This window comes from Homalodisca vitripennis, unplaced genomic scaffold (assembly GCF_021130785.1).
Source record: "Homalodisca vitripennis isolate AUS2020 unplaced genomic scaffold, UT_GWSS_2.1 ScUCBcl_4881;HRSCAF=11312, whole genome shotgun sequence".
Classification (NCBI taxonomy): Eukaryota; Metazoa; Arthropoda; class Insecta; order Hemiptera; family Cicadellidae; genus Homalodisca; species Homalodisca vitripennis.
The window spans coordinates 6,026-28,473 of NW_025780991.1; the positions used below are offsets into that span (position 1 = coordinate 6,026).

Here is a 22,448-nt window from a genome sequence, read left to right on the forward strand (position 1 = left end):
TGGTCTTGTTATCTTCAAAATTTGTGCCAAATTTGGTATAATTTAATTTTTTATTAAAGATATTAATTTTTTTTATAAAAAACCCATACAGACAGACAGATGGGAAACTAAGCATCAGAGACCCATGTTCATGTGGTGAAATATATTTGTCTTGACCTGAGCAATAACGTGGTATACCTTTGTCCAGAGAGTTATGGGATATCCTGTATAATGATAAAATAAAGCAGGTATAAAAATAAGATGCAATATAACAAATTATATTTTGTATATTTAAAATATATAAATACAATTTGTATTAATGAAAAAGTAAAAAAAGCGCTATAAATATAATAATACTAGGCTCTTTGTCAGGGTATGAACCAGTCTATCAAGCTAAAATTCACTCCGAGGATATGCAACGTGAGCTTGGTAGTCCAGTATGAGTCTGCCGAGTTGACTTCTAGTGGCGAGGTTGAACGCTTGCATCCTGGTGCAGTAATCGTTAAACTCTACTTGGCTCCGACAGTACACACAGGTCTCTAGCGAGTGTCGCAAGCGGAGACTGGGTTCCACCGCTCTCAAAATGTGTGCTTTGCTGTTCTTCACGAACATGTTGTATATACCATTCCTTGTATAGAGATGATAAGGACTGTCTTCTGCCAATTGGGATTTAGGTGTCAACTTCCAGATGTCTTTGTCATATTTAACAAGTGGAATTACATCCTCAATTTTTTTACGAGCTGCAAAATTAAATGAAGTTATTCAGTATGATACTAACACAATCAGCATGTAGGCGGTGTCCTATCTTGACGGCAAGAGCAACGGACGCTGATGTCGGTGGCAAAATTGTCCACACTGACCAGCACAATTTCGCTCTTTTCCGTTAAGCTAGGACATATTACATATATATAAACTCTTGAAATTGGCTTACTAAAGAACTAGTAACATGAACTGTGTTAATATAGTATAAACTCAGTGAAAGTACAACCACTTGTGCAATTAGACAACACCCGATACTTCAAACTGAATATGTTTTTAGTTGACCAATCAACTTCACAAAAGCAGGATTTCATTACTTTTGCTGACAACCGTTACCAGTCTTTGATGGAATTGGGAATACGCTATTGGCAACTCTTGTAGGCACTGCTAGGAAAGGTGAAAGACTGATTCAGCTTGTTACTCATGGATTATTTTAGTTTATTTTACTGTTATTTCTGTTATGCCAACATTGTTTTGGGGCAAAGGTATTGCAGCTGATCAGATACAGAGTAGAACGATGTTTTGTGGACAATGAATAACGGTTTCAGAGAGCAAAAGAGTACAATGAGAGTAGCAATTCATTCCTACAATTAAAATTAGTCATGATTATGCCACACATTTTTTCTATAATCAAGTGTAAATTAAAGAAATTATTTATAAGTTTTTATTAATAAAAGTAAACGGATGTATGGATATCACAAATTTATGATATCATTTCTTACACAAGACTACTTAACTCTTCCTTTGACGCCCCTAATGAATTCAATCGATTTCCTTTAACGCCGCCAAAACATCTATAAAATATATTTCAATAAAATTGAAACCATATTTAACTTATATTTTATATTTATAACTCTATATTTTTCAAACATCCTGAACTTATCCTAATGTATAGTGACAGACATATGTATAACAGAAATAGAGAAAATGTATCCACAGATTTTTATAGACTAATAAAACTATTAATAGCCACACAGTGATCACTTTGAAGCTCTACAACTTTTTAAGAAATCTCTAAATATAGTTATAATAAAATTTTATTCCTGGCTTTTAGTCCGATCCTATATATTCCATAAAAATATTTAGTTTAATGATTAGATTTTAAATGCTGATGTAATGTTTTTATCTATACAGACTACATTTTTCAATTTATCAGTGTTCATATAATTCTGTTATTGTAATTGTTGAGGTTGTGTTTTACTTTTAGCTATTTATTTATTTGTTATATACCTGTTTTTATTTGTCATAATCATGTTATTTATTTATTTTAAATTTTATAATAATATTTAAATTGTGAAGTGACTGTTTTGGCAACTTTATGTTTTGGGTACCAAATTTTTCTTATCTGGACTTCTGCTAGCTTTATAATTGTTTAAGCTTTATGACTGTAAATGTATTCTTATTCTTAATAGTGCTGTGATCATAATAGATACTTTACAATCACTGGTATTTTTGTGTATATTTTTTTTTAAATGGATAGGACTGAAAAGGTTAAACATCATTTTATTATTTTACAAAATCTATTCTCTATTGTGTAATGAATTCTAGTGCACCGACGAAGAACTGTTCTTGTGATGTTAATTGAACGATTACTGTATTCAACATTGATTTATTTTTTAATTTCTCACCCTTTAAAATAGTCGGCAGTGTAGAATGATATGTGCTTGAAGTTTGTAGAATCGTAATGGCCATAGTTCTTGTTGATATCCAATTCTGGAGGCTGTGGCCGGTTCTCATTGTAAATGATGTCTGGATGGTACTCAGTGAACGGGATGGGGCTGAACACTTGAAAATCCAACACAGTGTTCATCCGCACCTGCATCATACGATAGAATGTAAATTCTATACGTAGCATAAAGGAACAATCTTAACAGGATTACTTTCCTTGCATGTAAGCTTAGTTTTTGCTGCCAAATAGGTTGTCATTGCTGTTCCAGTGAGAATTTCCAAACACTGATTTCAACAAAGGTTTTTATTTATTAATAATAGTAATTTGTCTTATATTCCAACGGTTTTTTTCATGTCATAATGAAAGAATAATTTCCTTGAGTGAAAACTAAATCACCAAAATACAATTTTGCAGATAGTTTCAGTGAAGACAACACAATCTACAACACTCTAGTGTGCGGATCCTGTAATTTTTATAGAGTTTATGCTTTTAATTTTAGTTTTTTTTAATAATAGCTAATGCTATGTCATATTTGCTTATTGTGTAATTTTGACATACATTATGTTAATAACATGATTCTCCACTAGAACATATGTGTTTTAATAATCAAGCTCTTTTACAAAGCAAAAAGCTGGCTACTTGTGTTGATTGTTTATTTTCTTCCATCAAGGCGCCCGCTCATCCTCAATCCATTACGGATTCACCAAAAAGATTTCCAACTTCAATAAAATTGTACTTATGTCATTATACTGTTTTGTGTGTAAATGAAAGGTTTTTTAAATATTGCAATAAAAATGGTTTGTTTTCTTTGTAAAAAAATTTGTTGATCAATTTTTATATATTTTTTAAGTGATGGCAAAATAATTTTAAAAAATGAGATATTAATTTCTACACTTTAATAAAGAAGAAAAGAGGAATTTCAGTAATGTAGATATCTTCCACGTTCACCGTACAGTACAGGGTGGCCATAAGCCATATTAATCTAAACGGCAGCTCTTGTGATACTAGCCGTTCTCAAAAAAATCGACCCCTGGGCCATGCTCCATAAACATATTGGATTAAACATGTATGAGTTTAGACAAAAAAATGTGTCAAGAAGCAGGTTTTTTGTTCCAGGTATAGGCTACTTATTTATGTTACAATTTACACATTAATTTTCAGTTAAATGAAAGTACTTATAAATTTAAAATACTAGCTTAGTTATTACTAAAAAATATTAACCTTAAACGACAAATCTATTTATGTAAATTCATAATGGCAGTTTATGGGTTATCTGTTAATTATGTACACGTTAAATAAATTTTGCAGTTATGTAGAAGTAATAAATTATGCGTATTAAACTAGTTATTTACAGCAAAATATCATTAAACAAAAAAAATTTGTTTAAGAAAACTAATCGCCTTACTTACCCTATTAAAATAATCCAGACGCACTTCCATATTAGGCCTTCCTACAAGAACTAAACTTTCTGGTGAGAACTTTTTCAGAACAGAGTCCATTACTGCGAAATCTAGCAAAGATTCGGTTAAAACTGCAAAGTCTGATCCATTGCCAGGAAGCTTTATTGAATGCCACTTTATTAAATTGCCTAACTTCTCAAATTTATTTCGAAAGCGATAAAGCTTTATTTTTTACTTCTTTAAAAATATCATTGTCTCCTTTTGATGACTCGTGCGAGTTATAGATAAAAACCTGAAACATAATGAGAATAATGATTTATTCCTTCAAAAACATACCATCACCAGTTACATTTAATATGGACGTACACAATTTAATTTCATTATACTCTACGTTGTGTGTTATGTTCATATTCTCAAAACTTTTGCGTTTAAAATTGTTTTGGTATACTAATAATTCTCCACATATCTTTAGATTTACATTTTTCTCATTAATTTCAAAAGCTAATATATTGGACACTTTGGGTTAAACCACAGAAAATTAAAATACAATAGTTCAAGTCTAAAACATAGTGAAACACACATTTATATTTATTTTAAGCAGCAAATGTGTACAAAACGTATTCAAAACTTAATCTATACAAAAGTGTTTGTAATAAATAACACAAGCTAATTTTATATATATATATTTATTATATATATATATATATATATATATATATATATATATATATATATATATATATATATATGTCTTCATATCTAATAAAGTTATATAAAAACCTTCAGGCACAGTGACGCTATTGTGGCATCATAAAAATATCTTGTGCATCAACATTCTTCAGTATTTAATATTTTCATTGCTACTGAATATGTCTATTTGGACTTCTAAGACTACAAACAATGACTTTTTAACTCTATAAATTAATTTTACAAGTTTTGTTCTTTTTTCGGCTGTTATAAATTAGCTACTCGATCAGCTGACTCTGATTTTTGCATCAAACAATTCATATAGAGTATTTATAAAACCAGTAAACTATAGCAATGCACATTTAATTTGTCTTGATATTATAATGCGATAGAACTAACTCAATGAACGGTGGCATGAATGATCATCGCAGACACTTCTAATGATACCATTATAAAAATTTGTAAGTACAATTCATTTATAGAATATAATTATAATTAGCAATTATAATACTACATAAGCAATAATATGTGCTATATTAATAGTTTCATCACCAATATTACATCAATATGAGGCATGACATCAGAAACCTATGATGTCAATGTGGCATTGTAGTTCTTTTTATGCAAATAAATAAATTTTATTCATAAAATTTATTAAATTCAGCAATTATAAAGCAGTTAATACCAATAGAAAAACTCAATTCTTTCGCCACATGAACGGATACATACCAACATCAAGAACTGCAAATCTTTTTTCTCCATTGCATTTATACTGTAACTGTTTTCAAAAACGTCATTATCCTTTCACTGTCAGCTGACTGGACTGGGATGACGACATGTACGCGCACGTTCTCCGTAACATACGGTACTGGTACCATCTCTACCTTGCCCAACGATTTGAACAATTCAAATCTGAAACATAATGTTCAAAATTGTTGGGATTTGACTGGTTCAAAACAATAGACCTTTGATCATTCATTGTGAGATATGAATTGTATAAAAAATAAGCCTTGGTGTAGTTAGATAAATAAACATACAATGTTTGTACATGTTCACAGATTATATCAGGTTGACCTTTTGGGAATTTCAATGTCAGGGTTTCAAGTCATCTATTATAGCTAATCTTGGTACAGTTTGGCAATATTATGATTTATAAAATTAATTATTTTTACAAAATTACGGACAATTTTCCATCTTTAAGTTTAATAGAATAGGATGTCTCTAGCATTATAATCTGTTTTCTTTTTCAGAGGTAAAATACTAAGAAACTAAGTTTATGCTGGCAACAAAGTAAACTATTGAATACATGGTGATTACCACACTAAAGTCAAAATTAAAAACAAAAAAAGTACAGAGCAAAATCAGATATAGCTGAACTCAAGACTATGTCAGGAAAAAGCAGATATAAAAAACTGTGACACACAACACAGATGTGCCACTGAAACACGTAATAATACACGTACAACAGCCAAAATAAAAATGACAAAGAAGCCCTGGAGATTGTCATGTTGACTTGATCCAGTAGATCTGTAAACAGACAAGATGCAGGATGATGTGGGTTGGAGGTGAGGAAGGAATGAAAAGTCACCTACTACGTATTGCTTGAAAAACACTCATAAAACATACGTTTTCATGCGTTATTTCACGTTCGTATATAATGTAAACATGAAGATCAAGTAAATTTGTTAACTTACGATGACTTGAATATCCTTTGTTTGAAAACAGATTTCCTTTTATTTTCTTAAGATTGTAAACGGTTGTATTGGTGGAAAATTCTTGGTGTTAAAACGAGAACCAAGTCTCACTGTGTAACTTTGTATTTCCTTTTTAACTACAGTAGCCTTAACCCTTGATTGTCCTCTCAGCTTGTGAGGTACTATAGGTCAGCATAGGTGCCCCTCTCTCTGTCAGGTCAGAGGGTTATGACAAGGTCCTGTCCCTCAGCTCGCCAGGCCTCACATAGTGTCCCTCACCGTTTTGGCCATTTAGCTCACAGGCCACTATGTGTGGTCCACTATAAAATTCAATCCTTATCCAGTTGTGGCTGGAAAGTGCTGAAATCCCTCTGCCAAATATGGAACTAAGTTAATATTTATCTATTTGAAGCACATACCACACATAGTAAATACTGTTTAGTATTGTATTTTATCTAAGTGTCAGTGCCGCTGTAGCTGCTATAGTGTATACTATCAACTTATTAAAATAATAGTGCATTTGGTGGAACCAAACCTCAAAATAAGGAAAGAAGTTTATATTCTGTTCATATTAGAGACCTACTTAAGACTAACTGTATTTTTATTTTGCAAAATTAAAACTTCAGGTTAACTTATGTACTATTTTGTATATTAAGAGGAAATAATAAATAAACAATTGAATTTTTTAGCTTTAAACTAATAAGTTGTAAGTTAGTTGTTTGAGAATTGCATTTAAATACCAGTCATTTAGAGGGTGGAAGATCAAATACAGCCATTTAAATGCAAGTCAAGTGACATAATGGTTACATAATCACAGAGTGGAGACACAGAACTCAGTTCGCCACTGGCTGTGGCCCGCCACTAGTTCTAGCCCGCCAAGCTGAGAGGATAACTATCCGTAATTTCACCTGAGCTGGGCGGGAAATCAGTATGGGCCATATTTAACGAACCGTTGAGTGCAAAGGTTTTAATAACACATTGTATAATAGAAGTATTGATTTTATAATGTAACCCTTCCCAAGCCATAGACAGATATATTAGAATGGTAGACTTTGACCAAAACGCCAAATACAGTTATATCTGATATTATAGATTATGTCTCTTTGAGATTTTTTTTAGGCTCACAAAAGGCATTCAAAATTCCCAGCTGTACGCTCCGTGCTTATCACGGTTGCCAATTAAGTATTTATAAACGACCTTCTTTCTTCTGCGGCAGGAGGACGGGAGTGCCCTTTGTCTAACTCCGACCGCCTGCTTGTCAGTTTCTGCATCTCCTAAGAGCCATAAATAAACATATCCGTGGCATGTATTACTGCTTTATATATCGGTTGTCACAAGTGCACAAGTCTACTATGTATCTCGTTATTATTCTTTTTAGTGTGGTAGTGTTGTGATTAGTTTTAAATATTTATCTTGTTTTAAAGTAAATTTATCTGAAATTAACAGTTTGGTAAATAGTTCTTTCTTTATTTTTATCAATAAATACGCTAATTTTAAGGAAAATTCTTTTTATACTTTTTTTCTTTTACCTTTTATATTTAGTTATAATAAAAATTAGCTTTGAACTTAAGAAACAACATTTTTTACTTGTCTTGGTGTTATCGGAAAGTTAATGGATTTATTAGTGGCGTGCAAAAGGTTTAATAAAACTGTTCTCAAATTTTTTTACATTAGAGTATAATTTTCTGCAGCGAAAACCTGTGTGCAGTGCTGTTGGTGATAATAAGTACGTCACTACAATACAACCCCGATAAGTCGGGCCCCCCGTTAATCCGGAAGTCCGGCTAACCCGGACCGATTTTCAATTAAAAAATGAAAAATTAGACAAACATTTCAATAATAAAAACGTAATATTTTTGAGTGGTATAGTATCCGTGAATCGATGTTACATCAGTATTTGATGGGACTGTACGACAGTCATGGCCCACGGCGGCCGAGTGGCGGTCATTGTCCCGGATTCTCGGAAACAATAACAGACGCGTATTTCCCCAAATCCTCTCTGAAGTCGATGAAAATGACATTACTCTGTGGTTAGGGGCAGACAATAACGGAGGCTATGAGCCACTTACTGACGAGGAAGTGATCGCGTCGTTTTTACCTGATGCTAATGAATCAGACGGGGACATTGAAGATCCAGTGATGAGTCATGGAGATGCAGTGACCAAACTAAAACGAACTAATGGTTTATTTCGGGGAACTAATGGTTTATTTCGAGCGGCAGGCAGAAACATCGCCGGCTGAATTGCTCATGTTGAAGAGACTGCGGGATCGCACAACACGCAAGCGGCAGACAACATTGGCACAACCAAAGCTGACTGAGTTTTTTTTAACCAGGAAATGAACAGTTATAAATGCACTGTAAGGATTAATAATAATTAAATGTGTATATGTTTGATGTTTTTACAATTATAATGGAGTTTATCTGTAAGTATACCGTATTTTATTAATTTTTTTTACCTAATTCTCCGACTAACACCCGGATTTACGTTAACCCGGATCCGATTAATCCGACTTATCGAGGTTCCACTGTACTTATAAAAGAGTTAAGAATTTGACCATATCTAATGGCTATTATTAACACAAATATTTCTATGATAATACTTATTGTGGCCTGAAAAATGTAATGTTACCATGTTTGCTACCACAACTCACAGTAAAATACTACGATAATTTCCCGAACAGTGTAAGAGGAAGTGTTAATCTATTCTACTATCTGAATAGTTAAAAGTGATGCAATTTGAATTTGATGTACAGTGCTCACTTTAAATACATGCTGTAAGTTATCTGGGGACTAACATCTCGTAATGCTTCCATGCTTCGTTTAGTTTTACCTTTTGTGGATCGTTTTGCCACTTGTAGTTTCTCTGAACTCAAGATCAATTATATAATCCATTCCTCTTGAAGGGTCAAATTTCTGATACCCGTTTATAAACCTATGAAATTTCAATGCACTCTCATACTTTTCCTCTACATGAGTTATAGCTGCGGAGATGATTCTCTACAACAGACGAAAATCAAGGAGATGTCAGAAAAGAAACACTAATGGTTCTTGTCATTGGTTTACATTGCTGCCTTCTTTTCATCTCAGCCGATATAAACTTGTAAAACATTCAAAAATACCTAATAAAAGTGTTTAATCAAACGTAATGGCTTCATTAACATCCATATGAAACTATTATAAAAGATCACACATTAGAATTGCACTAAGTTTACTTTTACTTAAACACGATTAATGAAACTTTTATTTTGAACAGCATAGTCAAAAATAAGTCTTTCACACTTTTACTTTTAATGCAATCCAACAAGTTTGTTTCATTGTAAAGAAGATAGTAAAATATTTTCAATCGTATCATAAAATTCATGAATCATTCAATCAGCATTGGCATTCATCAATTCTAATGTTATATAAATAAAATGTTTTTTTTTCTTACCAGTTAACATTTTTAAAATTTAATAATCTTCCTTTAATACTAATTTAATTATAAATACTTATGATCCTGCAGTAATATTTATTGTGATACATCACCAAATTTTAAAACATCATCAATTTGCTTTGAGAACATCAAACATCAATGACAAGATGCAGAAAATAATTTACATGTTTTTTTTTATTTGTTAGTTTTTTTAAATATTTTGCTACAGAAAGAAACAAATTTGAACTACTATCACACTTAAACGTTAGACTAGTACATCAATATTTGAACATTAAATTTAATTGTTATACAGTGGAGTCCCGCTAATCCGAACACGTGTAATCCGAACGTCGGTTAATCCGAACAGATCCAGGAGGAATTATTTATAACGATAATGAACAGTTATAGGAACTAATTACTTAAAAAATTAAAATGGGTGCATCATTTCATACATAAACAAATAAAACTTTAATTAAATAGACATACGGTCTTTTATTAAGACAAATTGTGTACGGTACAGTACATAAATAATGAAGTTAAATACAGTACCAAATTGAAACTTATAGGTTAAGTATGAGTTAAATTATTGTATTAAGAAGTGAAATCAAACAAAAATTGGACGTACAGTACTGATATTATTATTGAGTACAATATTAATTGTTAAAAGACATAAATTCAGTTATTGTCTTCTGTCGCATTGAAGAGAGTTTATTGGATGACTCACATTGCTTAACAATAGAACTCTCACACTAAATACGGTAAATGTGCTTAGTATTCGCAAACACGTTTATTTGTCAAGAAATGCAATGCAACAGTCAGAAAACATGTTTTAATAAACAATGTTGATAATTCTATAACAAACTAGACCCATTCTCAAGTTAAAACCGTATTTTTCTGTAATTCTGGCTAATCCGAACAATCACATAATCCGAATAGGGCTCGGTCCCAATTAGGTCAGATTAACGGGACTCTACTGTACTTCAGTATTTTACCTTTACATTTTTTGGATTGCTCATGTTGCTTTAAATACATAACTGAACAAAGTATTTCTGTGGCTGTATTTAATAACGTTTATTTCTAAAGTTAAAAACTAAATTATAATTTTAAAAATAAAAATTTTTATTAAAATCTCAATGTAGGTAGTACTTTATTATTATGAAGTACATTTTCTGAGTATTAGTTTTTAAATCACTAAACTTACCCAGCATTCTTATAAATGGACACACATGTATAGCAGATAACCTGTACTATGTATGTTAGGTCAGTACTGAAATGTTAAATTCTATACATCAGTTTTAAAATAAAAAGTACACAAAATAAAATTATTAGTTTTCTAAGGATTACAACCAAACATTTAAAACTAATTTTAGTAAGAATTGTCTGATATATATAAAAACCTTCACAGAAAATATATGCTTTAAAATTGTGGACAGTGTGATAAATGGTTGATAAGAGTATCAGTTAGGTAAGTGAGAGGGTTACCTGGATATCTTCCTTGTCGGCACCAGAGAGAGGGACAAGGTTTGTGAAATCGTTGTTGAGATATTTGTGAGTGAGAGTGAAGTGGTCCCACCGCACCACGTCAAAGTGAGACAACGGGACGGCGGGCGGCTGGCTGGCCACTGGCCACCTTCTGCTCTCAGCTGTCTGTGACTTTGATAGCTTTACTACAGACTTCCTCAAGTCTTCAATAGCAATATTTAGTTTCGTTGTTGTTTTCTGAAACATTCAGAAATGCATTACCTAAAATATTATTACAGACGTAAATTGTGTTTGAAACAATGAATAGGTTTTGATTAATACAATTTTAAATTAAGTATTAATTGTAACTTTTAGGTTCTAAAATGTAGAATATAACAAAAGTTAAAGCCAGCCTATTCCGTCTAAAAAGTAAATGTTCATATTAACCTGTGTAGAGTAATATTATTAGTAGATTTATTTTATAATTGATTTTTTTGTAGTTATGGAATATAAAACATATGGGTAAAAATCTAAGTACGGTACATTACACAGGAAGTGCTTTTAATACCAAATTATTCTATGTATGTAATACATTTGAATCGGGTTTTTTTTAAAAGGGCGTAAGTCATCATTTTTCCGATTTCCACTTTTAATTTTTTTTCGAACTCTATACTACTAGATACATTGATTTTCATTAAAAGGGCGTTTGTATCGTTATCATTTATGGTAGAAAAAAATACTTGAAATTCTGATTCAGTTTAAAAGGGCGTAAGTCAGTATTAGATTTTTTTAAACAGGCGTAAGTCAGCTGCAAACCTTTAAAGCTGCTGTGTGTATGCTTGACTTACGCCCTTTCAAAAAAAATTGAAACACGCCAGCTGTTTCATCATTACATCTTCATTCTTAATGAAGACGTGTTGTTTGTGTTTTCTAACCTTACTTTCTTGAGATATTTTATCTTTCATTACAAGCAGATGATGAATGATGTTGTGATTGGAAGTCCTCGTAAGAGGAAACGTCGAGATCCATCTAATTACAAACTAAATATTGTTAAAGAGGCTCGAATAAAGGGACAATCTTATGTCAGCCATAAGGGGAAAGAAGTGCCAGCCAAGAAACCACAATTTGATTGCAGGTAAGCTAAATAAATGTTTAAGTTGTTTAATTATCACAAATCAAACTTTAAAACAAATTAAAACTCAATATGGCATACCTCACTAATGCTTTTCTTACCTATCATGATGAGTTTTACCTAGATTGTTAGGTTATGTTTTATGAATAGGACTACAGGTTTTCTTTGTCATGGTTAAGTATTGTAGCCTACAGTTCTTGTATGTTGTTTACAGATGTGCCAACAAATGTTTTAAAAAACCTCGGTGAGGAAGACTGTCTTGATGTATTCCAAAGATTTTATGACATTCCTTCCAAAAATGAGCAAGACTTGTATATCCAAGGATTAATTGACGCTGTAGATGTGCAACAAAGACGGCCTAGAGAAGACGTCGTGAACAGAGGAAAGAAAAAATGCTTCATTTTCTTATCATCTTATGGTAGGAGTTACACGGAAAGAGGTATGTTTCAAAGCTTTTTTATCCGTGTTCTCCATTAGTGAGAAACGAGTTAGGAGGATTAGAAATCTAAAACTTCTAGGCAAAACTCCTGAGGACAAAAGAGGTAAAGGTGTCAGCCATGCTTTACCTGTCGAAATCTATCATTTAGTGCATGAGCACATACAATCTTTTCCACTCAAAGAAACACATTATTGTGGCAAAAAAAAATACTACTTGTCTGCAGACCTGAACATTAAAAAAATGTGGCAAATGTATCAAGAAAAACATCCGCAAGTTATACCTAAGGTTAGCCTAAGTTTCTTTTGGCAATATTACCATGATAATTTTAACTATCCATTTGGTCGCCCACAAGTGGATGTATGTAGCACTTGTGAGGAGCTCAATATTAAAATAAAATCTCCAAACTTGAATGATGTGGCGAAAAGAGCAGCAGTTGCTGAACTGCTTGTCCATAAAGCCAAAAGTAAAAAATTTTACTCAGCTTTACAACATGAGCAATCAGAAGAGGGTAAAAATGAAAAAACACGTGTTATCCCTAGCCTTTGACTACATGAAGACAATTTCAATTCCAAAATTACCGGTTCAAGAGCTCTATTACATGAGGCAGATATCAGTTAATGTTTTTGGGATACACAACCTAAAAGACAACAAGACAACAATATTTTTGTACCATGAAGGAGTGGCAAAAAAAACCCCTAATGAAGTTTGTTCTTTCCTCAATGAGTATTTAAAGTCGGTGTCTGATCAGTATACTGAACTTCGACTGTTTAGTGATAATTGTTCTGGACAGAACAAAAATCAGGCCCTGTCAAGATTGTGTCTGTATCTAACAGACTCGGGGAGATTTAGGAAAGTGACTCAATACTTTCCCTTACGTGGTCACAGTTTTTCTTCCCTGTGATAGGGATTTTGGGATCATTTCCAAGGCCCTGAAGAAAAATGACCGAATCTTTACTGTTTCATGAGATAACACAAATCATTTTGCAGTGTTCCTCACGCTTTGACAAATTTACAGTCCATGAAGTGTCATCTGATGTTGTGTTTGACTTTAAGAAGTGGCAGGGGATATTTTACAAAAAGTCATGTGTTTCGCAAGAAACAAAAGGCAAACAAACAAAAAAAGAAGACAAGGTGTCATTTCAGATTAGCTCTCTGTTCATGTTTGAGTACAACAGTGACAGCAAAGGATGTATCAAAGCTTATCCAAATATTAATGGAATTGTATCGCATACATTCTTAATGTCAAAGACAAAAGAAGCAGTTTGTCCCCCAGCCAATTTGGCATATCCAGAAAACCGAGTACCGATAAAAAAACCTAAGATAGAGGACATAAAGAAGCTAAGAAGTTACATTCCACAGGAACACTCACTGTTTTATGAAGAAATTTACAACTGGCCAACTATTGACTGTGAACATAATGTGGTTGATAGTGATTTTGAATTAGAACAAACAGAACTTGATTAAACTTTTTGATGGTTTTCTACATTTATTTAAACTTGTTAGTTACTATTTTTTAAATAAAGGACACACATTGTAATTTCATGTACATTTTGTACTTTGCTATGTAAATAAATGCCTATTATTCATGAAATATCTTGTAATCATTCTATCAAAGATTTGATTTTTTTTAAAAGGGCGATATTTTTCAAATTTTAAAGTTAAATATTACGTTTGTTTTTTACCGTTCACTAATGAAACTTTGTAAAAATACCTCTACTCTTATACTTTATAGGATAATAAAATAAAAACCAACTTTTGTTACATAATCTTTTACCTACACAGTTTTTTTTAGTTTTCCAAAAGTTTTCATTTCTTGACTTACGCCCTTTTAAAAAAAACCGATTCATTTTTAAATACTATTTTTCCAATAAGAGTGTGCTCACTAATTTTCCAAATAAATCGTATTATTATTGAAGAACAATATAATCTGTAAACGTGATCTCTATAACAATAATTCAGTCAAAAATTAATTAAGAAAAAAAAATAACAATCTCATAAAAATATTAAATTTGACAACATGAAATTGAAGCTTCCAATACATTACCACTACTTGGACGGATTGTAGAAAACTTTCAGATTAACTTAACACACTCACTGCGGGTGACGAGCATGCTCGTCATGCGAAAATGGTGCGCCGGGCGGTGGACGAGCGAGCTCGGCATACGACAGCTGCTTTTATATTGCCTCAGTGTGAGCTGAGCAGTTGCCCGGGAAGGCTGTAACACTCATAGCGAGGTGTGCCTGTTTCGGTGAGTCAGTTGGTGCGATTCATTGCCAGTTCGCCATTTTCGTTTGTTGTATATGCTTTGCGATATTGTGTGAGTGGATTATAGTGTCTGTTGACTGTGTAAGTGTATGTACTCATAATGGAGGAAGACGATAATGTTATTGACGATAATTTTTCATCTGATAAAGACAATGAGTCGAGTTTGAACAGTCCTAGGGATGGTGAAGGCGGCGTCCCCCACCCCCAGTAGGTCACACCCCACCCCAATACGTGTAATTGATGTACTATCTACGTGTCATTCATGTACTATATACGTGTAATTCGCGAGTGTTTGTGCCGAAACCTAGTGCACTGCGAGCACATACAACACGGGGACTGGCACCCGGTGCGGATAACGAGCAGACTCGGCACGGACATGACGTCACCCGTTCAGGCCAACAAAGCTTCCGGGATATCTTGGACAACCCTTTTGGCTATCCTGACTCCGTTTTGGGTAAGTAAAAAACAAACAAAAATTCCCGAGCATTTTCTGTCGCCGGTAATTTTGTCATCCGCAGTGAATGTGTTAAATACATTATTTTAAGTTGTTACTATAATAGTTTTTAGTTTAAATATTATTACACATATAGAATTTTATTATTTTTTTATTAATAATATACATAGAATAAACTTAAAAGGTCTATTTTTTGTTTCTATTCTGTATACAGATATACTTTTAAACCAGACAATCTTTTATAAGACACTAAAATTTAAAAATTGATAAGTTAAATTTAGTTGTTAAAACTCCTTCATACTCAATCACACCAAGATGCAAAAACAAACAGAAAATAGCTGATTAAAGAAGAATAAACAGCTGATTGGCCAGTTATAATCTTAGACAGCTAAAACAATTAAACTTGTGAATGAAATGCTTGTAACAGCATGCTATCTGACAGCAAAACAAACAACTATATCGACAATACTGGCATTAGAACTCGATGAAGCCAGGATAGTAACTCGGAACCGGACCCCTTTATGGCAGATTCTCTGCTCATGACTTAACCTAAAGGAATTAAAAGTGTATCAACTTCCTCTTTGGTTGTAAGTATTTCTAATTTTAACTATACTCACCATTGAAAAGTAGAAGTGAATGGTATAGTAGTGTTCTGCTTTAGATAACGGTCCAATAATTATGGAATTATCAAACCTCTGGTTATCAGCTGTTACTGATGGAATCAAAGAATTGAGCTGTCCCTTTCTGACGACAAACGTTTGGAATTTTGTTCCCTAAAACGAACAAAATAGTTAATATTTTGTAAAATCTTCAAATATAATATTAATCCAATAAATTTGTAAAATATTACATATATTGTAGGCCTAAATACCAGATTTGTAAAACCAAAAACGTTTTAAAATTAGTTTAACACGTACAGGTTGCTATACAAATAGTTCATTCTGTGTTAAGACTTTAATAATTTTTACATTAAAATAAAATTCTCAAAAAATAACCTTAATTTTATTGGTTTTATAAAGCACTAGCTGTTTCCTGCGGCTTCAGACGCTTATACACAATACCTCTATGGCAGTTCACCTATTCACATACGTTTTCAGTGCTGCTTACTATTTCATTGAAATTTTTGTAACTATACATAATTTATGAAGTAAAACATTTTAATATGGTGTGAAAGGATCTGTTTTATAAATATAGTAAAAGGTTTGTACTTAGAAATACCGTCTACATTGATAGTAGAAGAAAGTTTTCTCTGGTACCTTTTGAGGTTATAAGATTGAGGTTAGACATTATAGTCTTCATTACTAATCAAACAATAAAAACATATTAATTGTCAGTCATACGCCTTAATAACGTAAAGATGTTTTGTGGAAGCTGTAAAAAGTCAATATCAGGTGATGGAGATAAAGTTACATGTGGTAAATGTAAGGCGGAATTGCACTACACCTGTGCAGGGCTAACCAAAACGTCTTGGAAGGCTAAGACTGTAAAGTATAGGTCTGAGTGGGAATGTTTGAAGTGCAGACCTATAAGTAAAACATGTACAGAAAGTGTAGAGTTGACAGACGAAGAAATTGAAAGTGATGATCCTACTTACATAGCCTTGAAAAAGCTGTTGGATAAAATGTTCCTGAGGCAAGAGAATAAAATTGCCTCAAGAGTCGATAGTATAATTGAAATGATTAGTAAGTTAGAGGCAACTATGACTAACATCATAGACCGAGTCAAGGAGATGGAAGAAGAGTCTGTGAAGTTGAAGAATCAGATGCGGGATTTGAAAATGGAAATGGAAATGGAGAAACAGTATGGGCGGAGTAGAAATTTTATTGTGACCAGTATTCCTCAAGACGACAAAGAAGACGTCCCAGTGAAGATCACAGGATTGCTCCAGGCCATGAATATCGAGCTCAGAAAAGAAGACATCACAGCGCACAGACTACCTTCAGCACACTCGCCGGCGCCGATCATAGTGCAGTGTACGACTAGAGCCATTAGAGACACAGTAGTCCGTAGTGCACGTAAGTTTAGGCCAAGTACAAAACTAATAGGAAATTCTCATCCAGAAAGGGCAATATACTTCAATGATCATCTAACTCCCTATTTCTCAGAACTAATGAAACAAACCAAAGAAGTGAAGGATAGGTTAGGGTTTAAGTACATATGGCTAAAATGGAAATAGAATTATGTTGAAAAAAGACAACCAGTCAAAAGCTTTCAGAATTCTTACGGAATCAGATCTGGAAAAGGTAGGATAAGCGGTTGCACAAAAAGTAATGATCCCTCACACTAACAAAAAAATAAAAATTCAAACAGCCTAAATTTCAACGTCACATTAACCAATATCAACAATTGATTTAGAAGAAATCGATTTGAATATTCACGGGAACTTTAATGTAATATCTGATTGGAAAGATGCATCAAATTTATTAAATAAAAATAGTTTACAAACAGAATCAAAACTAAATTTAATAAGTACAAATATTAGAAGTTTGCGAAAACATTGGGACAGTTTAATTTTAAGTTTGTGCAACACCTTAGATTCTGTGGATGTCATAGTACTTACAGAAATTAATGTAACTCAGGAAGAAAGTAATTTTTACAATCTGCCAGGTTTCAATTCAGTAGCTAAATGTAGGCCTACGGGTCGTAGAGGTGGGGGAATTATGGTTTTTACTAAAGAAGAATTGCAAATAAAAGATATAACATTAGAATTCCATTTCAATTCAACAGAGTTCCTTGTTATACAATTAAGTTACAAAAAAGAATATGTTATTTTAGGAGCTTTCTATAGACCTCCAAGTCAAAATGTTAATAATTTTAATGAGGAATTGGAAATATTTCTCACATCAAATCTAGTTACTAGAGCTAAACACCTATTTATGGCTGGAGATATTAATATATGTTATTTAACGGGCATGTATGGATCTGAAGAATATTTAAATGTCCTTTATACAAATAGAACGTTAAATACAATTCAAGAACCCACAAGAGTAGAATTTTATGGTAATAATTTAGTAGCAACTTGCCTAGACCATATCAATATTAGAACCATAGCTAAAGAATATACAGCATTTATAGTAGAAGAAAAACTATCAGATCATTACTGGACAGGATTAACAATTAGTCTTAAAAATTATAACTTAAATAGTAGTGTTTGTAATACAATAGAAAATTAATAACGTCATCATAAAAGATAGACTAGTCAATGAAGGTATTCGAGGTGAAGATTGGTTATCTATTATAGCAATTAGAGATACCGAGCTCATTTATCAAACACTAGTTCATAAGTTCAATACAATCTATGCAATGGCTACTAGAGAGGTATCAAATAGAAAAAAAACCCAAAGAGTCAACCCTTGGATGAATAATGAACTTAGAGCTCTAATAGACTATAAAAAGTATTTATGGACACAATGGAAACGAGATAGGTATAACATACATTATATGAGGCTATTTAAAAAATGCCAGAAATAATTTAACAAACAGAATTAGAATTGTAAAGCAAAATTATTATTCTAAAATAATTAAGGAAAATATGAAAAACAGTAGAAAAACTTGGGATATAATTAATAGTGTTCTTAATAAAAAGAAAAAACCGTCAGTTTATGAAAATATAAAAAATAGTTTTAGTCTAGATAGTGTAGCAGATGTAATAAATAAGGCTGATGACTTTTAAAGATTTTTTCAAAACATCAGTTGAAAGTATAAGCAATGAAATGACTGATAGCAAATTTGATATTATTCAAGACTTTCATGACGGAAACCATGATATTGGAATAACTCAAAGTATGTATTTTCAACCAATAAATGAAAATATGATAATTAAAGTAATTAATAAATTAAATGCCCAATCGGCACCAGGTCCAGACCAAATTAGACCAAAAGATATAAAGAACAATGTTGTATATCTGCAGCCTATTTTGTTACATTTGGTGAAAAGTATTGTTAAGAATGGTAAAAATACCTATTGACATGAAAAAAACTTATTTGAGGCCAATTCATAAGAGCGGTAGTAAAAAGATGTTACAATGTTATAGGCCTATAGGTTCAATTTCAGTAATAACAAAGATCCTAGAACACTATATTTGTGAACAGCTAAAAAAATATCTAGTAAATAACTCAGTAATTAATAAATCTCAATATGGATTTATGCCAAACAGATCAACTATAGATTTATTAGAATGTTTAACCAATGAAATTAACAAATCACTAAATGAAAAACAAGTATGTACTGGCAGTAGCAACTGATCTTTCAAAGGCCTTTGACCTTGTTGATTATACCATTATGTTAAATAAATTAGAAAAAATAGGAATAAGAGGTCCTCTATTAGAATTGTTTAAAGATTATTTTAAAGATAGAAAGTTGTTTGCTAGTATAGGGCAAATTGTCAGTAGTGGATATGAACAAAAATTTGGTCTGATACAAGGAGGAATCCTATCTCCAATTTTATTTAACATTTATGTAAATGATTTAGCAAGTTTAAAATTAAAAGGTAAAATACTTCAGTATGCCGATGATAATATATTCTATGTAATTAATAAAGAACTAAATATAGCCCTAAATAATATGCAACAGGATCTTGATTTGGTAGTAAAGTATTTTTTTAATAATTCAATAAAACTTAATTCTCAAAAAAACAAAAGCAATAATATTCAAAACTCCAAGAAACACTATACAGAACAATAATGTCAACATTTTATGTCATTCTCATAAATGTTTTTAGAACAATAACTGGTAGAGATCAATGCAGCTGTCAAAATCTAGTTTTTCATCAAACTATCAAACATCTTGGTATACTTTTGGACAGTAATATGAAGTTTGAATCGCATGTAACCTATTTAAAAAATATGTTAAAAATGGTTCTGTACAAATGTACTAAAATTACTGAATATTTTCCAGTGGCTACAAAGAGAATAATATACTTTAGTCTAGTGCAATCTTTGTTTGTATATGGCATATCTGTCTACTATCAGGCTCCAGAATATAAACTGATCCATCTTAAGAAAGTATTATGTAGGATATATGAAGTGTTGTTCCCTTGCATTGAACCTAGACTGTTGGGAATTTTGATGTTTGATAATCTTGCAAAGTATATAGATATAAACAGAAACTTTCTAAATGAAGAATATAGGATACTAGAAAATGTAGATTATAATTTTAAGAAGGAGACTATATGTTGTAAATAGATATGCAAATAGTTATGGAAAATGTACTTTGCAAACTAGGATACCAATGCTTTTAAATGCGTTACCTGAAGAAAATTTTGAAACGAACTTAGAGTAAATAAATTCAAAATCAAGTTAAAAAATCATCTTCTATCTATAAGCAACAACTAAAAAGGCTTACGCATTTAAGTAGCATTGAAGGAAAGAAGGACAGTCTACTTACCATATTCATAGGATTAGGTAAATGTATCACACGAACACAAAATAATAAAGCCACAATTGGGGAAACATTAACACGTACCGGGGTTTTCTCACAACACTAGGTAGACAAGAGTAAGGACAGATTTTACACTTAAACATAACACATTTGATTTATTTCAACACGGTAAACAAACATATATAAACACTCAAAAATACTCTATAACATTGAATAACATAAAACATCTTTCAACATAAATTAAACAACAGAATAGGCAACATAAAACAACAACCAGCAAGCAATCTAATTCTGTCAGTCAACAAAACAAGTTCAACGTCATCACAATCAAGAAAGACTGCAAGTGAGTTGCAGTACCAACCTCTCTCACGCACAAAACGAAAAATCCCCAACGCACAAGCACTGTAAAAACAACGCCAATACCACAATCATCAAACATGAACCATCCAATTAAAAATAACACACACGCACAACATACACAGTTTTAACTGTTTAAAATATCTATATCTTTCCTTGATTTAAGTAAATATGTATGTTCTAATCATAAATATTCAATTACTGTTATATAAATGTTAAAATGTAAGCAATAGGTAAAAATAAAATATTATGTAATTTAAATGTAGATTTTCCCCTCAAATAGCTAAGCTAGAGGGGATAAATTGTAATAAAACTGCATGATCTGTATTATGTTTTCTGAATAAACGTTTTTGAATTTGAATTTGAAATTTTCGTAAAGCTTTGTCCTTATATGAGCACTTCTGGTTCAAGTGAATTATATTTACAATGCCGATGTAAAGTTTGTCTTGTTGCCACGATCAAGAAAATCTGTCAAAGTGTATGTTTATAGCCACTGTACACGTACTTTATTATAACGTGATCTAACACTCAAGCTATAAGTTCAAACAGAAATTTATTTTAAAGACAAATATACATCATAACTTAGCGCCTTAAAAGAATGTTTGGCTATGTAATATACATAACTGTTTCATAATTGCAGTTTATTAATGTGCAGGCGCTTTTAAAAACTTTTATGTCTTGCAGCGCCACCTGGTGGAGAGTTTACATAAATGGGGCATAGCATATAAACATTCTGTCATATATACAAATTTTCAATAATGATCGGTCAAAATAGTTTACGATTCTATAAAGGACATATAGACAAACATTCAGTTTTATACATGTAGATAAAAGAGCATTGTATCCGTTCCATTTTAAAACATTTTAAACAATACATTAATTAAACAATACATTTGTCACAAATTAAAGGAGCTTTTTTACTAAATGAAAATTTTAGAATTAGTAGTTAACTCGATTATTACAAAATGTTCATATAATTGAAAAATATGTTAAGTACTACGGAAAAAAGCTGAATTCTCACCTGTGCGGAATCAGAACATGGAAACTTGGGAAGCGTGGAACACACATCGACCAAAGTTTACATTGTCATCTTTGGTCACAGCGTTCTTGACACACACCATTCTAGGGACCTCTGCATTTTCTTCACAACTGAATTACTTAACAGGATACCAGAATCTGTAGTAATAACCAAGGAAAACAGGCGTTATACCATTTAGTTTATCTCGTCCTTGTAATGACTCATTTCATACACCCATCTCACATTCATTTCAATACTTAGGCCTAATTTAATTTAGAAATTTTTTAGTAATAATAATTAAGGAATAATTATTTATAAATTGTCTTAAATTTAACTACAA

General features: G+C 31.9%; 1 protein-coding gene across 1 annotated transcript; it reads right to left on the reverse strand.

Moving 5' to 3' along the window:
• Positions 1–326: 326 nt before the first annotated feature.
• On the reverse strand, positions 327–22,128 carry LOC124373124 (chondroitin sulfate synthase 2-like). Its single transcript, XM_046831516.1, is given in 10 exon segments — positions 327–736; positions 2,367–2,554; positions 3,817–4,014; positions 4,016–4,099; positions 5,224–5,273; positions 5,276–5,406; positions 9,020–9,186; positions 11,084–11,320; positions 15,971–16,126; positions 22,112–22,128. Coding segments are annotated over 9 exon segments (1,422 nt in total). The 5' UTR covers positions 15,974–16,126; positions 22,112–22,128; the 3' UTR covers positions 327–372.
• Positions 22,129–22,448: the final 320 nt, after the last annotated feature.